Source organism: Mytilus edulis, chromosome 1, assembly GCF_963676685.1.
Source record: "Mytilus edulis chromosome 1, xbMytEdul2.2, whole genome shotgun sequence".
NCBI lineage: Eukaryota > Metazoa > Mollusca > Bivalvia > Mytilida > Mytilidae > Mytilus > Mytilus edulis.
In genome coordinates this window covers 117335640-117356109 of record NC_092344.1, presented here as the reverse complement: position 1 = coordinate 117356109, position 20470 = coordinate 117335640, and the positions used below count along the sequence as shown (strand labels likewise).

The window sequence follows — 20470 nt, the reverse complement described above, 5'->3', positions numbered from 1 at the left end:
GACTGATCTTCATTGAGGAATCAGGTTCTCAACTTCTCTGATATTCAATCTTTATTGGTATTTTTATGCTGATATTATCTCTGACATCATGATGCCATTAAATGCAATGGAAGATCCTGCATTTATTAAGCTTTACCATGAAATAAGATCAAAGTGATCCAATAGCTATGCTTGGTTTATGGGATAATAGCATGGTCTTCATGTCTTTCATACAAGGTTCACCTGACCTCAACCTTATTTCATTGATGAGTGATCAAGGTTAAGTTTTCATGTGTAAGACCATATCTCAGATCTATACTATAAGCAGTAGGTCAACTCTATTTGGTGTATATAATAGTTGTAAGGTGTATATGTCTGTCTGTCAATTTTTATCTGACCTTGACTTTTTTATATTGTTCATTGGTCAATATTATGCTTTCATAGTTAAGTCAGTTTTGTTTTCTGATACAATTAGAAATTGGCTAACTATATTTGGTGTATGGAATTATTACAGGTGAGACATTTTTGGGAATACACTATTGTTAACAGAAAGGTTGTGCTATTTTTTAAATTTGTACATAAGAATAATATCCAGTATATATAACAAATTCTTCATCAGTACCTGTCATTACTTGTTGACAAATGCTCAGGTTGGAACTTTTGCAACTTCTTCAAGTTTTGATCACCCTAAGTGTGACTTGGAAATAGAAGTATGGTCACCACTCATACCCGTAGCCAGGGGGTTTGGGGGGTTCGGACGAACCCCTCCTTGAAAACAAATGATGACTGTTAAAATCAACGTTCTGTTCGAATTGTGACTGTTAAAGTCGAGTTTTTGAGGCCAACGAACCCCCCTTTGGAAATTCCTGGCTACGGGCCTGCCACTAGTCTTCCTCTGTCCGGCAGTAAAGCCCTCACTTGAGTCGGGTGTCTGTTTGGCTGTGTGTAATGTGAACTTGCAGCCACGTCTGGTCAGAAAGGGAATTATAAACCTGAATCCAGTGTAAAGAGAGTGCAAGAGAACCCTTGCAACAACTTTGAAGGGTCCGTAAGTGACCTGTTGCAAGGCTAAATTTATGTCCCTATCCAATATACCCTCATTTCTCATGGCAGTCTAAATTTCTCTGACCTTCATGCCCAGACACCTCTATTGTATAACCTACCTATTGTATATATTGTTCATTTGTTCTCCCCCTGAATAAGCATGAAAAATTTGCAACTTGACATTAAGCACCAACAATCAATCAATGAAGTTTTATGTCTTAATTTGTATACTGTTAATTTGTATACTGTTTTATACTGATAATTTGTATACTGTTAATTCACAAATTTAATGTAAATCTAAAACATGCTATTGCACCAATGTAATGAGGATAATCACTTCTGAAATTATGAATGAGAGACTTTTCATCATTGCGATCATAAAACTTTCGAACTTTTTGCATTACACAGCACCGTAATAAAAATATCTCAATAATTTCTGAATTTACAGTATTCTATATGGATTTATGAGATTCAAACATGGAAAACTACTGTTGCCTTTAATTTAAAACCTTGAAAGCAGATAATTTTAATTAAATTGTATTGGTTTTTTATGTAGATGATACAGCTTTGATGTGAAACATATATCCTATCTATTATAAAAGCTGGTTTTGAGTATGGTAATCAATCGGTATTTTGTTTTTATAATTGATGTTGTCTACTATGACAAGTAGGAAATTAATTATAATGGAAGTTCGTTTTATATGTATGTTTTTTCATAAAACCAAACTCATACAAAAACTATATTTATAATTTAAAACAGATTGTCTTCTGTTAATGTCCAGTGGCACATATTTCATGCATATTTAGAATGAGAACAAATTATGGAGTTCATCACTTAATGATTATAGTTTATATTTTATCTTAAAGAATATATCATATGCTCACTTGACACAGTATATTGTACAATGAAACTGGTTACAGGATCAGGTTGTCTTTTCAGAAACTTATTAAAATTTTGTTGGGTTGCTGCCTCTTGGCATATAGTTAACTTGTCCTTTTTATTCCTTTGTGTTTTACCATTTTAAGTATATTTCTCATGTTTCATGTATGATTATTATGTAAAGTTTAAGCAATTAGTTTTAGACTATGAAACCAAACTGACGATTAACCATTCTAATTAAGGTAACAGGATTCTTAGTGATTAATCCGTTGGACGTTAATTGACAGTATTTGATAGATTAACAGATTGGTTATGTACCTAATTTGTGTTTTATTGACAGAGCAATATCAACATTCAGTTATATTTACTAAAAACTTCATTATATGATGAATAAATCCTTTCCAGCTTATTGAATGCAGGAATACATTTCAATTACCAAAATATAATATTGAATTGGTTAATCAACATATAACAATTAGCAACATCCTAGAACCAAATGCTATTTAACAAAGCACCAATCCACACAGCTATAGATACATTGTATAAAGCTTTTAGAAAAATACTATTACTGATTTTAATAAAAGTTGGTGTATTTATGATTTTAATTTTGTCTTCAATCATCTACATTATTGCCTAGGCATAACCATATTGTATAGAGTAATACATCATAAGAGTAGGAAGTAATTCACAAAATACATCTGTATATTGTAGTATAGTGACATTGTAAATAATGGACATTATCTACTCTTATTACAAATGTAGGTCATACTATTCTATTTATTGGATTGATTCAGTTTTAGATTTCGTTGACACATAATGTTTTAAATAGAATTACAAAAGTGCTACGGGTCAGATGATTTATTGACCATAATATCACTCTCCTTTTGAAACCAGGGTTAAAAAGATTGAAGTGTACTTTGACCTATTATCTCATTAGTTTTTTTTCATGTCCTTTTTTAAAAGCTAATACTTTAATGTTATGACGTTTGATTATTATTGAAGGCCATGAGATGACAATGTATTATCATTGAAAGTCTAAAAAAATGTGTGTTTTTGTTTTGAATCAAAAATTGTAGAGAGTATGAAATGAGACAGCAGCCCATCAACACAAGTAAGGAGAGACATTTAGTATCAATTGATATAAGATTTCATATATCATAAGTTATGCATTGTACTTTTATCAGAACTAAGTCAACAAGTTATCATGTAACTTACATCTCCATACTTGATACATACTTATCATCTGTATATTTTATTTTATAGGAGTAGCACACTACACAAAGATTGTTGACTCAGAAGACTCAGCTTTCTATGATGAGGTTTGTCAATCTAATGTGTTATACTTAGGATTACTATTTAAAGCAAAACAAACTTTACAATAAAATGGAAAATGGAAATGGGGAATGTGTCAAAGAGACAACAACCCTACCAAAGAAAATAAAACAAATACATTTGCAACATCCTAAGGCCACCAAAGGGTCTTCAACACAGCTAGAAAATCCTGCACCAGAGGTGGGCTTCAGCTGGTACATAAACAAATATGTATATTTGTTCATCAAAAAGTTATCCTGAAATGTTCATGACTTACAAGGTTTTATTTTCATAAGATTTTATGTGAAGTGATAAATGTTAGCGTTCCTTATTCTTCCTGTATGAAGTCCACCTAGCAAACAACTAATATTAACTTGATTTCAGTATCTGTAAATATTCATTGATACATGTATATGGTATAACAGTTGTATATGATATGTTATTATTTAGTTTCATTTTAGTATTTAGTATTTTTTGACATTGAGATAATAGAGAGGGTTAACTTACAAAAAACATTTCTTTATTTTCTATTTTTCTAGGTCTTTGAGTGGCCTGTGGCACGTCCCATTGAAAAAGATGAATTTATTGATATTCAGATCCTTAATTATAATAAATACCTCAGCAATAGGTAAGTCTATTATTTATTAAATGATATGAGCAAATAAGCCCTAATACAGATAAATCAGCATGTGCAACGTTTCACTGTCAATATAAATCAAGATTTGATATTGCTCTTCGAACAGGGCCAATACGGAAAAAAACAGGGCCAAATCAGAAAAAAGCAGGGAAAAAGCCATATTGGCCCTGTATTATCACGTTTTTTTTGGAAAATAGGGCCAATACAGAAAAAGGCGGGAAAAAAGGCCGTATTGGCCCTGTATTGATTACAGTTTATAATTTTCTTATAATCATTTAATAAAAGTGTTATGAACTGGCTGTTTCTGTATTGGCACTGGTATAGATTCTTGGTCAGCTGTATTGGCCCTCGACCCTACGGGTCTCGAGGCCAATACAGCAAGCAAACCTTTAACCTATACCAGTGCCAATACAGAAACAGCCAGTTAATAACACTATATTATTTGATTGTGGTTAAACATGGACTAATTGTCTTTATTTATTGTTAGTTATTGATCATTGTAATAAACAAGGGCAACATTAGTATACCCCCTTTCAATAAAGTCACAAAACAACAAAGCGAAAACAAATCTGTCAACAAGAGGAAACAACTGAACAACAGAAACACTGAACTGCAACAAAAAACAAACGCTTACATAAATAGAAACAGACCATTTGACAACAACTGCCATATACGTAACTAGGCACAGGATATCCCAAGAAAAAATGGTGGGATGAACCTGGCTTTATGGCCAGCCAAACCTTTCGCAAACTCAGCTACGTCAAGAACACCACCAAAAGTATAACACTACATGACAGTAATACACTCAAATACAGTACAAACAAACGCAAGAACTCTAAAAACAGAGATAAACATAGACAAGCAATATGATGATCTGTGTTTTGCTCATTTCCTTTAGTGATGCTGTGTTGGTGTCAAAAATAAGGTCTTCTTTGTTGTATTCATTCACAACTTAAATATACCACACTGGTTAAGGAAACTCTATGTATTGACACTCTGTTGAAGACAATGCAGTGATTCTGTATTGATAGGTTGCTGTCTCATTGACGCCTACATCTTTTTATACATAGGTGTGAATAAGGTTACTTTAATAATTCCTGGAGGTGCTGTACTTGTAAGACATTGTCTCATGTATACCATTTGATTATTACACATTTTTATGACAAGACCCTGCTATATATATCCCTGTTTCTATTAGATAGATTCATTAAACACTAGCAATTACATTATTTTGCCAATATGGTGATGACAGTCAGTGGTCATTGCACTATTAATGGTCATCATATATTGAACTATTGACTTCTATTCTGTACCATTTTACCAGCAAATATCTATGATTTCATCCTAGGATTTTCTTGTCAGTTGTTGTAACTGTCTTTTTATCTTTTAATGTACATTTAGAATTGTGTTATTTTTTGTTTAGATTCAGGTGGAATTGTCTATTGTTACTTATCTTACATTGTTTATTTGCTCTCTCATTTAAGTTTCCCTACTGTTTCCTTTTATAGATATTTTCCAAGTTACTTCATAAATTAGCAATGGTAAGGATTGGATTGTTTGGTCAAATGTATTTTTGGTATAATCACTTATGTTACATGATATTCTAAATCCACCTACTATAAGTTAAGAAATTATTAAGAAAATACTCCCTTAACTCCCTCTAGCAGAGTTCAGCTGAGATTAATTTGGTTATTCTTTTTAGGCCCTATTTGGTCATAAAGCTCCTAATGCTTCTATGTATTTACACATCCCTATCTTTTAAATGTTTTGATTTAAGCTTTTCTGAGAGGAAGATGAATTCAGAAAAGCATTTGGAATGAACTAATTTATTAAACTATTTTTATTTATTTCCTATGTTTGAACCCAGGAGGGGAAACATCCTTGAAATTATATATCAAACTCAATTTGACTCTTATCAAATGACAGAAATCTTGTCCAAGTTGTTTAACATGAACGACATTTTAATTCAAACACCATTGTCAATTCGATGTCATCAAGCCTTGACGTTGTGTTTGTGTCATGTTCAATGGAAGCTTTGAATATACCATGTTCCCAATGGGACATAGTTCATTCACTTATTCTAGTGTCAGTTTCAGGGAAATTAACCTCTTTATATTTTTCGCTGACAAAGTTTTACATAACCTTATTCTGTACTACATGCATGTAAATGAGAAAAAAATCCAATTTTGATATTTTTCTGGTGGATGAATTGAGCAATAAATAATCTAGTTATTGGTTCTTATTTCCTTTGCATCCATTGATTGGACAATATTATTACATTGTCATCAACAGTAATTGTCAACTGTTTATCACACCTGATGTACTTTTACTGCTCATTTAGTTATTTTTGTGTCCTTTTAATTTTGTTATGATATTTTCCCTGATTTTGAGATGCATTGTCAATGATATGTTTAATATGAATTGCAATCATTAATTAGATTTGCAGAACTGAATGACTTATCTGCTTTTTTCACAGAATCAGCAGACAGGACACTAATCATAATACACTATATACATGAAACTATAAACAATATTTACAGCCAATTTCATTGAGTGTGTAGGGAAAGATAAAATACTTGGTTAGCTTACTTGTTAGCTGAACCGTGAAGTCATTATTAGGTAAGATATACTACCCTCCTTCAGAAGTAGTCTAGTCTTACAGACAGATAGATTAGTTATCTGTTCGACTAGTCTACCTTTAAAGGAGGGTAGTTTACCTCCTTATAATGACTTCACGGTTTAGCTAACAAGCAAGCTAACCAAGGATTCTGCCTTTCCCTACACACTCAAGGAAATGGGCTGTAGTTGATTTCATCCATTATGGGTGCTATTTATACTTCCACTTTGATTTGAGTTCCTTGCTTAGAGTTTCTTGCTGAAATTGTTATTCTCTATGTTAGATTAAATAAAAAGAAATTGATGAAGCATGGTTATTGCACATTATGATGTTGTATGTTTTTATGAATGTTTGATGTCATCTCATATACTTTACTTTTCTAGACTAATAGGTACCTTTAGGATGATACTACAAGAGTTGATTGAAGTGGGAACGGTCAAGATCTCTGACAATCTACTAGACGGAAACAATGTTGTCATGAAGGTAAACTTTCCCATTTTGTTTTGGTTCTTCCAAACCAAATTTAAGTACTTTAGACATACTGCACAATTATTCTTGAAGAAATGTTACACTGCACAAGCTTGCAAGTGCAATCAATATTCTATGATAGCTTTGTTGTACAATAGATTATTGTATAGCATTGTATTAATTTAAATATATCTCTTCCAATTTGTCATTGTTATAATGTAAAAAGGAAGTTCAGAGTCATTTGGAGGAGATTTACCACTGTTTACATTCAGTTATTCATTCCTATTAGATCAAGTCAGATCTGAGCATCTTAAAGTCATATTTATACCCCCGCTTTATTATACCCCCGCTTTAAAAAAGGGGGGGTATACTGTTTTACCTCTGTCTGTCAGTCCGTCCGTCCGTCCATCAGTCCGTCCGTCAGTCCGTCCGTCAGTCAGTCAGTCCGTCCCATGAAACTTTCGTCACATTTTTCTCAGGAACTACACATCCACCCTTTCTGTAATTTGGTATCAACATTTATATATGTCAGCCATACCGTGTGATGCGTTTTCAGATTCATCACTTGACAACTTCCTGTTTACCGAACACTTGTCTGATTTTACACATGATAGCCAAGTTGAAAATTTTCGTCACATTTTTCTCAGGAACTACAATACAAGGATTTCTGAAATTTGGTTTCAGGATTTATATAAGTCAGCTATACCGTGTGATGCGTTTTCAGATTCATCACTTGACAACTTCCTGTTTACCGAACACTTGTCTGATTTTACACATGATAGCCAAGTTGAAAATTTTCGTCACATTTTTCTCAGGAACTACAATACAAGGATTTCTGAAATTTGGTTTCAGGATTTATATAAGTCAGCTATACCGTGTGATGCGTTTTCAGATTCATCACTCGACAACTTCCTGTTTACCGAACACTTGTATGATTTTACACATGATAGCCAAGTTAAAAATTTTCGTCACATTTTTCTCAGGAACTACAATACAAGGATTTCTGAAATTTGGTTTCAGGATTTATATAAGTCAGCTATACCGTGTGATGCGTTTTCAGATTCATCACTTGACAACTTCCTGTTTACCGAACACTTGCATATTTTTACACTATTAATATTATCCACTTGCGGCGGGGGTATCATCAGTGAGCAGTAGCTCGCAGTTTCACTTGTTTGTTATAGAAAGGGTGGTGAAAAGAAAGATACAGTAAATCTACACTATATTTTACACATGTTTAGTTTTGTATTTTGGTCTCAGCACCTACTGGTCATTTTGTTCCATTACAGTATATGTCACTGTATACTACAATTTACACTTGACTGAATTTGGTATAAGCAACTTCAAGTAATTTGATAAAAACATTAAACCAATAAACATTCTCTTATGAGGTAAAGGTCCATACAAAAATGAGGCCACCCTTACCTACATACACCTTATCGCTATTCCCGGCTGACCCGTCCGCTTGAACTTTTGACGTCAACAACAATCACTTTTCCATTGTGGCGTCAGACATTTTGTTTTATGACGTCAAAATTTTACGGGAACCTGTGTGATTTCCAGCAATGGCGGACAAATAGCGATAAGGTGTATTATAAACATAAAAGATTTCAGTTGAGCTAGATCCAATATTGTATGATATAATAATCTGTTAAATGTGAATTCTAGTTTCTAATTGTGGTAAAGAATATCAAGATTATGGTACTGCCCAATAATGTTCCTAAACAAACTTCTAAGTTTAAATCATTCTGAGTTTGTAATTACAATCTTTATTTCTTTAAACTTTATTCAAATAAATTTTGTTGCATGTGGATACCAATAGCTTACACTGCGTCATGGTGATTCTAAACCATAGTTATGTCAGAAAAATGCACTTTCAATCGCATAATATTGACATACTTGAGTGCCATTTATTTTAATTAAAACCTGCTAGCAGAAAATTAATATTCTTTTCCAAATTAAAAGAATGCTACTTCATGTTGTTTCGACATTGATGAGAATTTTAGAATAATCAATGAAAAATAATTTTAAGCTTGAATAAGTAATTGTTACTTAAAGGATTGCAGAAAACGTAAGATTTGATTGTATAAGAAATTTACTGACATCCTAGGAAACATGTAATTAGGTGTACGGTTCCATGTGAAACTTTCACATCATGGCAATCTGTATTTGAATTTGATCAACCGTAATTAGACTTAATTGGTATCTACTGTATATAGCTTTAACCAACTCCCTGCAATGTCAGGATCAAGTTGATTTGAAAATCTCTTTAATTCAATAACTGTTGGAATGAATTTCAAATGATGCTGTGATAAATGTGTAGAAGTTTTTCATTAAGTTTTCTTTAAACACAATTTTGTTTCCTGAGGTGGAAGTCACAGCGTCTTTAGCATCTGTAGCTTCTTTGAATTATGTCACAACATTTTGTCTTGAGAAATGTTCTACTAGTCCTGCAAGATGTTATTTAAATGAGCCATGCTATTGTATGGGAACAGTTCTCCGTTGGAATTTGGTCCTACCAGTCATTATAATCAGAAATCTCCTTGATTTAAAAAATCTTTTTTCAAAGATTCCTTTATAGGCTGTCTTTAAAATGAATCCAAAAGGGGAAGCTTCATGATACTCAACACAAACAAGTTGTAAATGATTAAATGATTTCTCTAGTTAGTTAGTTAGTTTGTTTGTCGGTTAGTATGTAATTCATCATGTGTTGTCACCAAGCTAGAAGCTTCTTTAATAATTACATCTTCTTTACTTTTGGATGTTTTTTTTCACTCTTTATAACAGTAAAGAATTTTACCTTTTGTTTGTTTGGTTTTTTTTAGGGGGGAGGGGTTTGTCATTATAACTACCCCTTAACGTCATTTCTATTTCTAGATCAATTTGAACAGACACACTTTAAATAAAAAGTGTTGTTAATTATATTTTATCAAATGAGAATTAAACTTTTGTCACCAGATTCTTCTAAGTTAATTTAATATCATTATGTTGTATAACATATCCACCCATCTATTATTCTTATGGTTACAGGATGTCAAAAACATTATTTTTGTTTATACTACTACATTAAACAGATCTCCCAAAGTTGTAAAATCTTACCAACCCAGTCATATCTAAAATAATTAATGAAACAAATATTTTGATTTGTATATGTCTATTGGAACAGTGACAGAAAGGGAAACAAGATGAAACCTTATTGTCTGTTTGATGAACTTAGATGTTATATTTCTTAATTAGTATTTTTCCTCATGGCTAAGTTCAATATCAGGTTATAAACAAGGACTGTGATGTCCTCTCAAGTGTCAATCAGTTATGTTTCCAGAATACTTCTAAAGGGTTGAGAATGACCAAAGGGCAGAATTAATACAGTAAACAAAGAATAGTTTTAACAGTTACAACTATTTTAGCAGTCGTTATGCTTACAATTCTTCTTATTTGAAGGTCACTTTCCAAGGACTCCTTTATATAAAAACATGGAGAGGATGTGGGATTGCCAATGAGACAACAACCCACAAGAGATAAAATATAAGGATGTAACCAACTATAGGTCACTGACAGCCTTCAACAATTAGCAAAAACTATACAATATATTATGCATAACAAAATGTAAACACATTCAAAAGAGAAAACCAATGACTTGATTTATGCTAAAAACAATGTACCAACTAAACAAAAAACAAAGTACTTATTCAAGATCATTTGCAGTTTAGCTAATTTATCTGTATATGATGTGCATTGTTTATTTTGTTAATTTGTGTTGTTGGTTTGCTGTGTCATTAAGGTTAATACCAAATCTCCCTCTGTTCTCTATATACAGGATTGTAATATCAAACCTCTACAAATGATGTCACTGTTAACTCCTTGTTTTAGATTATCAATGAGGTACCATAGAAATGATATAAGAAAGTCTGTGACAAAACCCATGTTGTTTTTTATATTCCAATCTGTTGCATGTGCATTGTGATTTTAAAGATTGATTTTAATTGGTCTAGTCGATCAATGACATGGAAATTTAGTTCTATCTCTTCTGTATATTTAAAAGAATAATTGCCGTAATAAAGTCAATATTGTATTGTTTCAATGAGACTTTAAGGTGACATAACCACAAGAAAGACAAAAGATTTACATATTGTCTTAATGTTAGATGTAAAGAAACATGCAATAAAGGCATTAGAGATGAGTACGTTACCTTAGGACACTATAATGTATAAAAACGTCACACTATCTATTTTCTCCAGAAATGTCAGAAATGACAGACTCCTGGGATACATTGATAGATCCCAGTCTCTTATTATTGTCTACTTTCTTTCAAACCTTATTTAATTATTTATATATTTTTACAGTTATGTCTCAGGAAAGATAGAAAATCAAGATTTCTATGAACAAAAAATCCATTATATATATATACACCAAATTTGTCTGCCATCAAAACTTTTGTAGTTCTTCTTTTTTTCTGGAGAAATTTTTCCTTGTTGTCTCATGAAATGATGGTTTTTGTTCCTTCAGTTGAATCAGTGTACCCTACTGCACTATGTATATATATAGTGATATTCATCAGACTGACATTTTCTTGATCCTATCAGGAACTCATATCTTGCTCCTTTAGAATTGTTATTATGGATTCATCATATTACATACCTCTTTTCAAAGTTGATTATTATAAAAGTAAATTTTTAAGTCAAAATTACCAAGTGCAAAATTACAAACCATATGATTTATTTTAATTTTACCAAAGTTCTTCCTTTGCTGTTTTTATTTCCCCAACAATAAGTTTTTAGATAGCTTCTATAATAGCATGAATAGAATTGATTGTGTGCAAGAAACACTGGGTTTACACAATAATAGTATACAAATGTTTCTGACAGGATTTCAGGATTCCTCGGATTCTATAGGCATAGACATGCACATTGATTTATATTTACAAATGATGTCCTAAAATGTACTGTTAATTGGTATATTACACCTCTATTGAGACTTTATGTCTAAAATTTACTTTGTTTTATTAAAATTTTCTAATTGTATCCTTCAAAAAAATTACTTAATGCTATTACTGGCAAAACACAACAAGAAACTTTTCAATTCAAGATGACCGATAACTCTTTACCCGAAAAAACTAAATTTTTAAAAAGTTAACACATTTATCATATTTTTGAGTGGGAGTTACAAGATTAAATATCAGCATAATCAAATGTATTTGCCTTATTCATGTATGAATCTGCAGAACTTTTTTGTAGCATATAGAAATACAAAATTTCTGATTTTAAAATTTGATTAAGCATGTATTTTTCTGTTAAGAAATTGTGGAAATTTTAGAAATTGAATTTTCTCATCTTCATTAGATTTGAATTTAACAAAATAATGCCATTATAGTTATTGCTTCTTTGATTGGTATGTCAAGTTGTATGTGAATTATTTAACAGTACAAGACCTCATTACCATGAAACACACATTTTCTTAAGTTACAATTAGATTTACTCAGAATGACTGCTGTGACATTATCTACAGTTGTTGAGTGTTTTTATGTGGGCGATAGACTGCCAGAAAGGCTGACAAGGAAGAAAAATACACAAATTGTTTTCAGAAACTGAGTTAACTTGTATTAAAACAATTGAATTTATTCACCTAGAACTTTCAAGTTTTATCATATTGGTTATTACGCCTTTATGAACGATGTAACTTTTGGATATACGTCATTCTTAATTTTGGGAAAACACGTCAATTACTTTTTATAGCGTTTTTAAATGTTTGATGAAGTAGCATTAATAATGTAGAATGTTTGTCACATTAGTAGTATGTTCATTGGTCTCCTGCTAACAAAGTAGTGTTCTATGTGTGAAGAACTAATATTGTCAATCAATTAGTCGATTAAGTTGGTGAAGCAAGAACCTTGTAGTCCATCCCTTATATAAAACATTTACAAAGTTGCTGTTATATATCTGTGATTATCCTAACAGAACCAGTGGCGGATCCAGAACTTTGCCTAAGGGGGGGGGGCCCGCTGACTGACCTAACGGGGGGCCCACTCCATTCTTGCTTCAATGATTCCCTATATAATCAACCAAATTTTTCCCACAAAAGGGGGGGCCCGGGCATAGATTTCTTCCATTTTACATATGACCTTTGTGTTTACAATGAGATTGGACACAGAAAAAGTGACTGAAATCTCTGAACTTTTGTTCCTCAGTAGCATGTTTTTTTATAATTACCCTCTAAACGACACATATTAATTGTTTATTTTTATGATAGGAGCAAAACTCAGCTGTTATAGTAGATTTTACATCCAGCATTAATGGACCAAACCTTTCATGTTGGCAAGTTTCCTAATGTTTAATCTATTCATCCTTTTTTACGCTTTTACTCTTATGACTGTTAAATTATTTAAAAGTGTTTTGTTTCAAAATGTGAATAAATCAATCAATAAGAAATGTTTTGATACTTCTGGGATATTTACTAAAACTTTCCCATTCAGACCAGTCTATTTTTTTAACAAAAAGAGTTATCTCCCCTTAAATGGCTCAGTTGAAAAAAATGATTTTCAAACACAAATATTTGGTATTTGTTTAAATAATTTGAATAATGCAATAAATCAGCAAGTTTCCTTCAAATAAATAAACAGTCTAACCAATAAAATCGCAAATCTGTGTACAAATTTGCAGATTTGGGTAGATAACTAGACTGATTGTGTACTGCGATAGTACAATCCAAGATGGCAGTATACAGTATGGCCGTAATTTCTCACTTGACAGTATAGGAGTAATTTTTCAGTCAACAGTATTGGAGTAATTTCACACTTGACAGTATGGGAGTAATTTCTCACTTGACAGTATAGGAGTAAATTATCATTTAACAGTAAGGGATTGATTTAACACTTGTCAGTATGGGAGTAATTTCACATTTGCCAAGATAGGAGTAATTTCTCAATTGACAGTATGGGAGTAATTTAACACTTGACAGTATGGGAGTAATTTATCACTTAACAGTATGGGAGTAATATATCACTTGACAGTATGGGAGAAATTTATCACTTGACAGTATGGGAGTGATTTATCACTTGACAGTATGGGAGTAATTTGTCACTCAACAGTATTTGAGTAATTTATCACTTGACAGTATTGGAGTGATTTATCACTTGACAGTATGGGAGTAATTTGTCACTCAACAGTATTTGAGTAATTTATCACTTGACAGTATGGGAGTGATTTATCACTTGACAGTATGGCAGTGATTTATCACTTGACAGTATGGGAGTGATTTATCACTTGACAGTATGGGAGTAATTTATCACTCAACAGTATGGGATTGATTTCACACTGGACAGTATGGGATTGATTTCACACTGGACAGTATGGTAGTAAATTCTTACATAACAGTTTTGGAGTAATTTCACAGTTGACAGTATGGGAATAATTTCACACTTGACAGTATGGGAGTAATTTCACAGTTCACAGTATGGGAGTTATTTCACAGTTGACAGTATGGGAGTTATTTTACACTTAACAGTATGGGAGTAATTTTTCACTTGATAGCATGTGAGTGATTTTACATTTGACACCATGTGAGTAATTTCACATTAGACAGCATGGGAGTGATTTCACACTTGACAGTATGGGAGAAATTTATCACTTGACAGTATGCGAGTAATTACACACTTGACAGTATTGAAGGGATTTCTCACTCAACAGTATGATAGAAATGTCTCACTTGACAGTATGAGAGTAATTTCGCACTTGACAGTATGCTAGTTATTTCACACTTGACAGTATGCGAGTTATTTCACACTTGACAGTATGGTAGTAATTTTCACTTGACAGTTTTGGAGTAATTTCACACTTGACAGTATGGGAGTCATTTCACACTTGACAGTATGGGAGTCATTTCACACTTGACAGTATGGGAGTCATTTCATACTTGACAGTATGGGAGTGATTTCAAACCTGACAGTATGGGAGTAATTTCACACTTGACAGTATGGAAGTAATTTCACACTTGACAGTATGGGAGTAATTTCATACTTGATTGTATGGGAGTAATTTCACATTTGACAGCATGGGAGTAATTTCACAATTGACAGTATTGAAGGGATTTCTCACTTGATAGTATGGTAGTAATGTCTCACTTGACAGTATGAGAGTAATGTCTCACTTGACAGTATGAGAGTAATGTCTCACTTGACAGTATGAGAGTAATGTCTCACTTGACAGTATGAGAGTAATGTCTCACTTGACAGTATGAGAGTAATTCCTCACTTGGCAGTATGGGAGTTATTTCACACTTGACAGTATGGGAGTAATTTCACACTTGACAGCAAAGAATGAATTTCACACTTAACAGTATGGGAGTAATTTCACACTTGACATTATTGGAGTAATTTCACACTTAACAGTATGGGAGTAATTTCACACTTGACAGTCTGGGAGTTATTTCACAGTTGACAGTATGGGAGTAATATCACACCTGACAGTCTGGTAGTGATTTCATAGTTGACAGTTTGTGAGTAATTTTACACTTGACAGTATGGGAGTAATTTCACACTTGACAGTATGGTATTAATTTCACACTTGACAGTATGGTGTTAATTTCACACTTGACAGTATGGGAGTAATTTCACACTTGACAGTCTGGTAGTAATTTCACACTTGGCAGTATTGGAGTAATTTCACATTTGACAGTATGGTATTAATTTCACAGTTGACAGAATGGGAGTAATTTTACACTTGACAGTATGGAAGTAATTTTCCACTTAATAGCATGGGATTGATTTCACACTTGACAGCATTGGATTGATTTCACACTTGACAGTATGGGAGAAATTTATCACTTAACAGTATGAAAGTAATTTTACACTTGACAGTATGAGAGTTATTTCTCACTTGACAGTTTGCGAGTTATTTCGCACTTGACAGTATGGGAGTAATTTCACACTCGATAGCAAAGAAGTGATTTCTCACTTGACAGTATTGAAGGAATTTCTCACTTAACAGTATAAGAGTAATGTCTCACTTGACAGCACAAGAGTATTTTCTCACTTGACAGTATGGGAGTTATTTCATAATTGACAGTATGGGAGTAATTTCACACTTGGCAGTATGGGAGTTATTTCACACTTGACAGTATGAGAGTAATTTCACACTTGACAGAATGGGAGTTATTTCACACTTGACAGTATGAGAGTAATTTCACACTTGACAGTATGGGAGTTATTTCACACTCGACAGTATGGGAGTAATTTCACACTTGACAGTATGGGAGTTATTTCACACTTGACAGTATGGGAGTAATTTCTTCTGAGTATAAAAGATTTTCAAAAAGTTATATAAAGGACATTTTTAAACAATGACTACACGTATTGGAAATGACATTTTATTTCATTTTGACACTTATTTTAGGCTTAGTGGAATTTTAAAATTAATCATTTATTATTTGAAAAGTTGTGTCTTTATGATTGATTTATTTCAAAAATTATTTCTGTGAAAAACTAATACAAAAAAAAACTTCATGTCAAGGTTTTATTTTCAGAACTAAACTTACTTGATTTATAGTATATTTCCGTCAGTTATAATGCTATTGAAATTGACATGTTTCCAGGAAAACACCATATTTCAAAATAATTGGTTTTTAGCTCTAATTCAACTCTGCAGAATGTCAATCTGTATTTTATTGGTTGAAATAAACTTTATATAGTTTAAACTCACCCTTGGGACTTGACATTTTATTTGTGTGTAAATAGACACAAGTAATGTTTTATTTCTTGCATGCCAGGTTAAATTGTATATCCAGATTCATTATTGTTGAATGTTTTTGAGTAAAATTTTCAAGCTTGAAGGTCCACTTGTATGTGTGTCCTTTGTCCTTTAAATCAATGCTATAGAGGCCAACATAATAACACAGCTAACTAATTGGCTTTCAAGAAAATAAGATAAAAGAGTAAATTGCGTCCTACTTGTTGTAGTTTTGTATTCCGTTTCTTTGAATTTTGTCAGTTTTTGTTAAATCAATGATACAAGTTTAACTTGCAATAATTGAATTTTGGTGGATATTTTATATTCTAATATGATGTGCTTCTTTCGCTTTGTGGATAAACCCATGCTTTTAATCCAATTAAATTTGTTTGCACATGAATATATTGACTACTGCAGAATAATGAATTTTATCATATTGGCATGCATTTAATATATTTCATTAACTTAAAACTCTTCCAAACTCTTAAATGATGCATGTTGTTACCAATTCATTTATTATGACTGTAATCTGTAATGTGTTGCAATTCAAAATTGACATATTTGACCTAGATATGACAACTGGTCATGCTGGCTGTTCAAAACTCCTCCCTAAAAAAAGTCACATTGCCCTTTGTTTGCTTGCTTACTAACAAAAAAGGGAGGTTCATGGAAGAGCCTACACAAACGCTCTACACTTATACACTTCGGACATAGAAGTTACCGTAATTATTCTAATCAGAATTGAAATAATTGATGCAAGCTATACTTTGTTGTAGTTTTAACATGGGTAGGCATTATATTCATGTTATTTTAGCCCTCACTATCTCTCCAGCAAAAATAATCACGAATATAATGCCTACCCATGTTAAAACTACAATAAAATATAGCTTGCATCAATTATTTCTTAATTTATATATGATACAGATATTTAGAGAACTTAGAGAAGAAGGAAAGTTAGACAAAGGAAACTTTGTACCTATCTAAGATCTTTTACTTCTATAACTACAAACTAGTCAGTTAGACAAACAAATCAGACTAGAATTAAGGCAAATTATCTCTCATCGTATAATTTGGTTGGACATTTTTTTTTGTCAGGTAAATGTCATCATTCCCAAGAGGGACAACTTTTTCATATTCCCTAATAATACATAAAAAAAACAAACAATTTTTTTCTTACTTTGACATTTACTAAGATTATCTTGTAATTTGATTTTCTTATTCAAAATAACAATGACAATTCTCTTAACATTATTTTATAACACATGGAATGAGAAAAAAATGTTAATAAAGCTTGCACAGTGATATGATATTCCCTCATTCCATGAACATTCAAGGTTTGTTCAATGTTTTTCTTGAAAGGTAATTACATGTGTCTTATTTCATATTGTGTTGGATATAGACAAGACAGTATTGCACTTATGCAGCTGACTTCATTTAAATGTGATATTTTACATTTCAGACAACAGTGACCTTTGAACTTACATATAATGCACCAGATGGGTCAGTTGGTATGTGGCAAAGAGGCGGCTTTGAGAAACTTAAAACAGATGAATTACGGCAGCCATTATCTGAAGATGAACTGAACATTTTAAATATCAAACGTAGTCGTAGTGGAGATCGTCAGAGTGATGGCAGTGATACTATTTCTATTGCATCAACGAAGTCCTCCATTAGGGGGTCAAAGTTGAGTCTGGCTTCTTCTAAGGGTGGAGGCAGATCTCCAAGACAGTAAGAATTTATCATGTTTTCTTCTTGCATTATTTTTAAAACAACATGTAACAGGCTATTATTTGAACTTGGAATTATTTTTAATTATGGAATTTGCATAATTTCTTGTGCTTGAGATTTTCAATAAATTCCATGTTTATTCTGTACTTAAATGTTCTGTGCTGAGCACAACACTTTCTATCTCAAAGAAAATAGTACATTTTCAATAGAATGTACTGTGCCGCACACAACACTATCTATACATAACACATTGTATGGAAAGTGTTATGAACTGCTCAAAATATTATAATACCAAATAAACATGGAATTTATTAAAAATTTCAAGCACAAGAATTTATACAAATTCCATAATTAAAACTAATTCCAAGTTCAAATAATAGACTGTTATGTATTATGAAGATAGACATGCATTTGTCTGTATATTCAAGAAACTCAATCTCAATGAGACAGCAACCGAACAACAAAAGTAAATCTTTTGGAAATAGAAACATGTTTGTCTTCAAGTTGAGATTCAATCAACAATAACAACTTAGATATCATTATATACATCTGTCCACTTTGAAAAGGTGCCCACGCTGATTAGCAAGCTCTGGGTAGGATTTGGATTTGCTGATAATGTTATATTTCATATGAATGGTTCTCATTATTTGTTTCATTTGTACCATAAGTTTATTCATTAAATTTATTTCAACAACATCATCAGATATAATAAGAATTAATGCACGTTTTTGTAATATAAAAGATCTTTTTATGGTACCATTGGGTACCAGTTACAAATACATTTGATGGATAATGAAAGTCATGCACTTCAGTACTCTAGAAATGCTGATATCATTGTTTGTGTGGTGCAAATAGCCTGATCAACAAACAACTGATAATGTCTTGAAAAAAGAACATTTAAATTCACAAAGTAATTTGCAGTAATATCATGTCTCCTAGACTACATTATAATTGCACACATAATCAGACTCCAATCTTGCACATAATGCTGCATCTCTATGTCTGGACTTAATTTCTGTGGCACTTTTATTACATAAGTTTGTTAGCAAGTCATTTCAACTTCATACCAAATTACTTTATGAACAAATTTTGTGATAGATTTTCATTATTTTGTACATAAATTAGGCTGTTAGTTTTCTAGTTTGAATTTTTAATATTTGTTATTTTGAGACTTTTTATAGCTGATTATGCAGTATGGGCTTTGCTCATTGTTAAAGGCTGTACAGTGACCTATATTTGTTAATTTCAGGGTCATTTAGTCTCTTGTAGAGAGTTGTCTCATTGTCAATCATACTCGAGCAATCATACCACAAATTCTTTTTTATATTTAGATACTTTATACCCTTCTCACAAATTAGGAAACCAAGTATGATCATCATTATTGCAATTAATGTCATTCCATTGTGTTAGAAGCTATCCATCAAAAATATATAAATATCATTCAGGATAGAAAATTGGGCTTTGATAGCTTGTGTATGACATAACACAGACTTAAATTATCTTTAGAAAGACATTCATTCTTATTCCTAGAATGATTAACCAAGTTTTGACAATTTTTTCTTTTGTAACATTTGAAAACTATTGATTTTTTGTTTTAAATTATATAACCTGACATTATTGATGTGTCTTTAGAGGAGTTTTGTCACTCTGAAATCGTTACAATAATTGCTATGGTAATTTGACTATCTGTCATTTTTTAAGTATTTTCCTGGTATTTTAGTAGAGGGATATTTATTTTATCTAGCAGACCATCAATTTGTATGAAGAGTGCAGTATGATAATTATCAATTTCAGTTTTTAAAGGAAACAATTTGTAACTACTTTCCCCTAACTGATTTTATCCCTTTTCTGGAGAAAGATGATTTGGTCATTAATGTAAAAGAAAGGATATGGTAAAATTGAGAAACGGAAATGGGGAATGTGTCAAAGAGACACAAACCTGACCAAAGAGCAGAAAACATCAATATCATTGGGTCTTTAACACTGTGAGAAAATCCAGCACCCAGAGGTGGGCTTTAGCTGGACCCTAAGCACAAATATGTACTAATAAAATTGAGAAAGGAAATGGGGAATGTGTCAAAGCGACA

General features: G+C 32.0%; 1 protein-coding gene across 14 annotated transcripts in view; it reads left to right on the top strand.

Moving 5' to 3' along the window:
* Positions 1-20470, top strand: part of LOC139502288 (otoferlin-like) — a 135544-nt gene that overhangs the window by 30714 nt on the left and 84360 nt on the right. For all 14 annotated transcript variants that reach the window (XM_071291809.1, XM_071291800.1, XM_071291785.1 and 11 more), the window contains 4 exons: positions 3167-3222; positions 3754-3842; positions 6852-6951; positions 18115-18383. In XM_071291809.1, the coding sequence (XP_071147910.1) occupies positions 6871-6951; positions 18115-18383 (350 nt within the window). In that variant the 5' untranslated portion in view covers positions 3167-3222; positions 3754-3842; positions 6852-6870. The remainder of the gene's footprint in view (positions 1-3166; positions 3223-3753; positions 3843-6851; positions 6952-18114; positions 18384-20470) is intronic.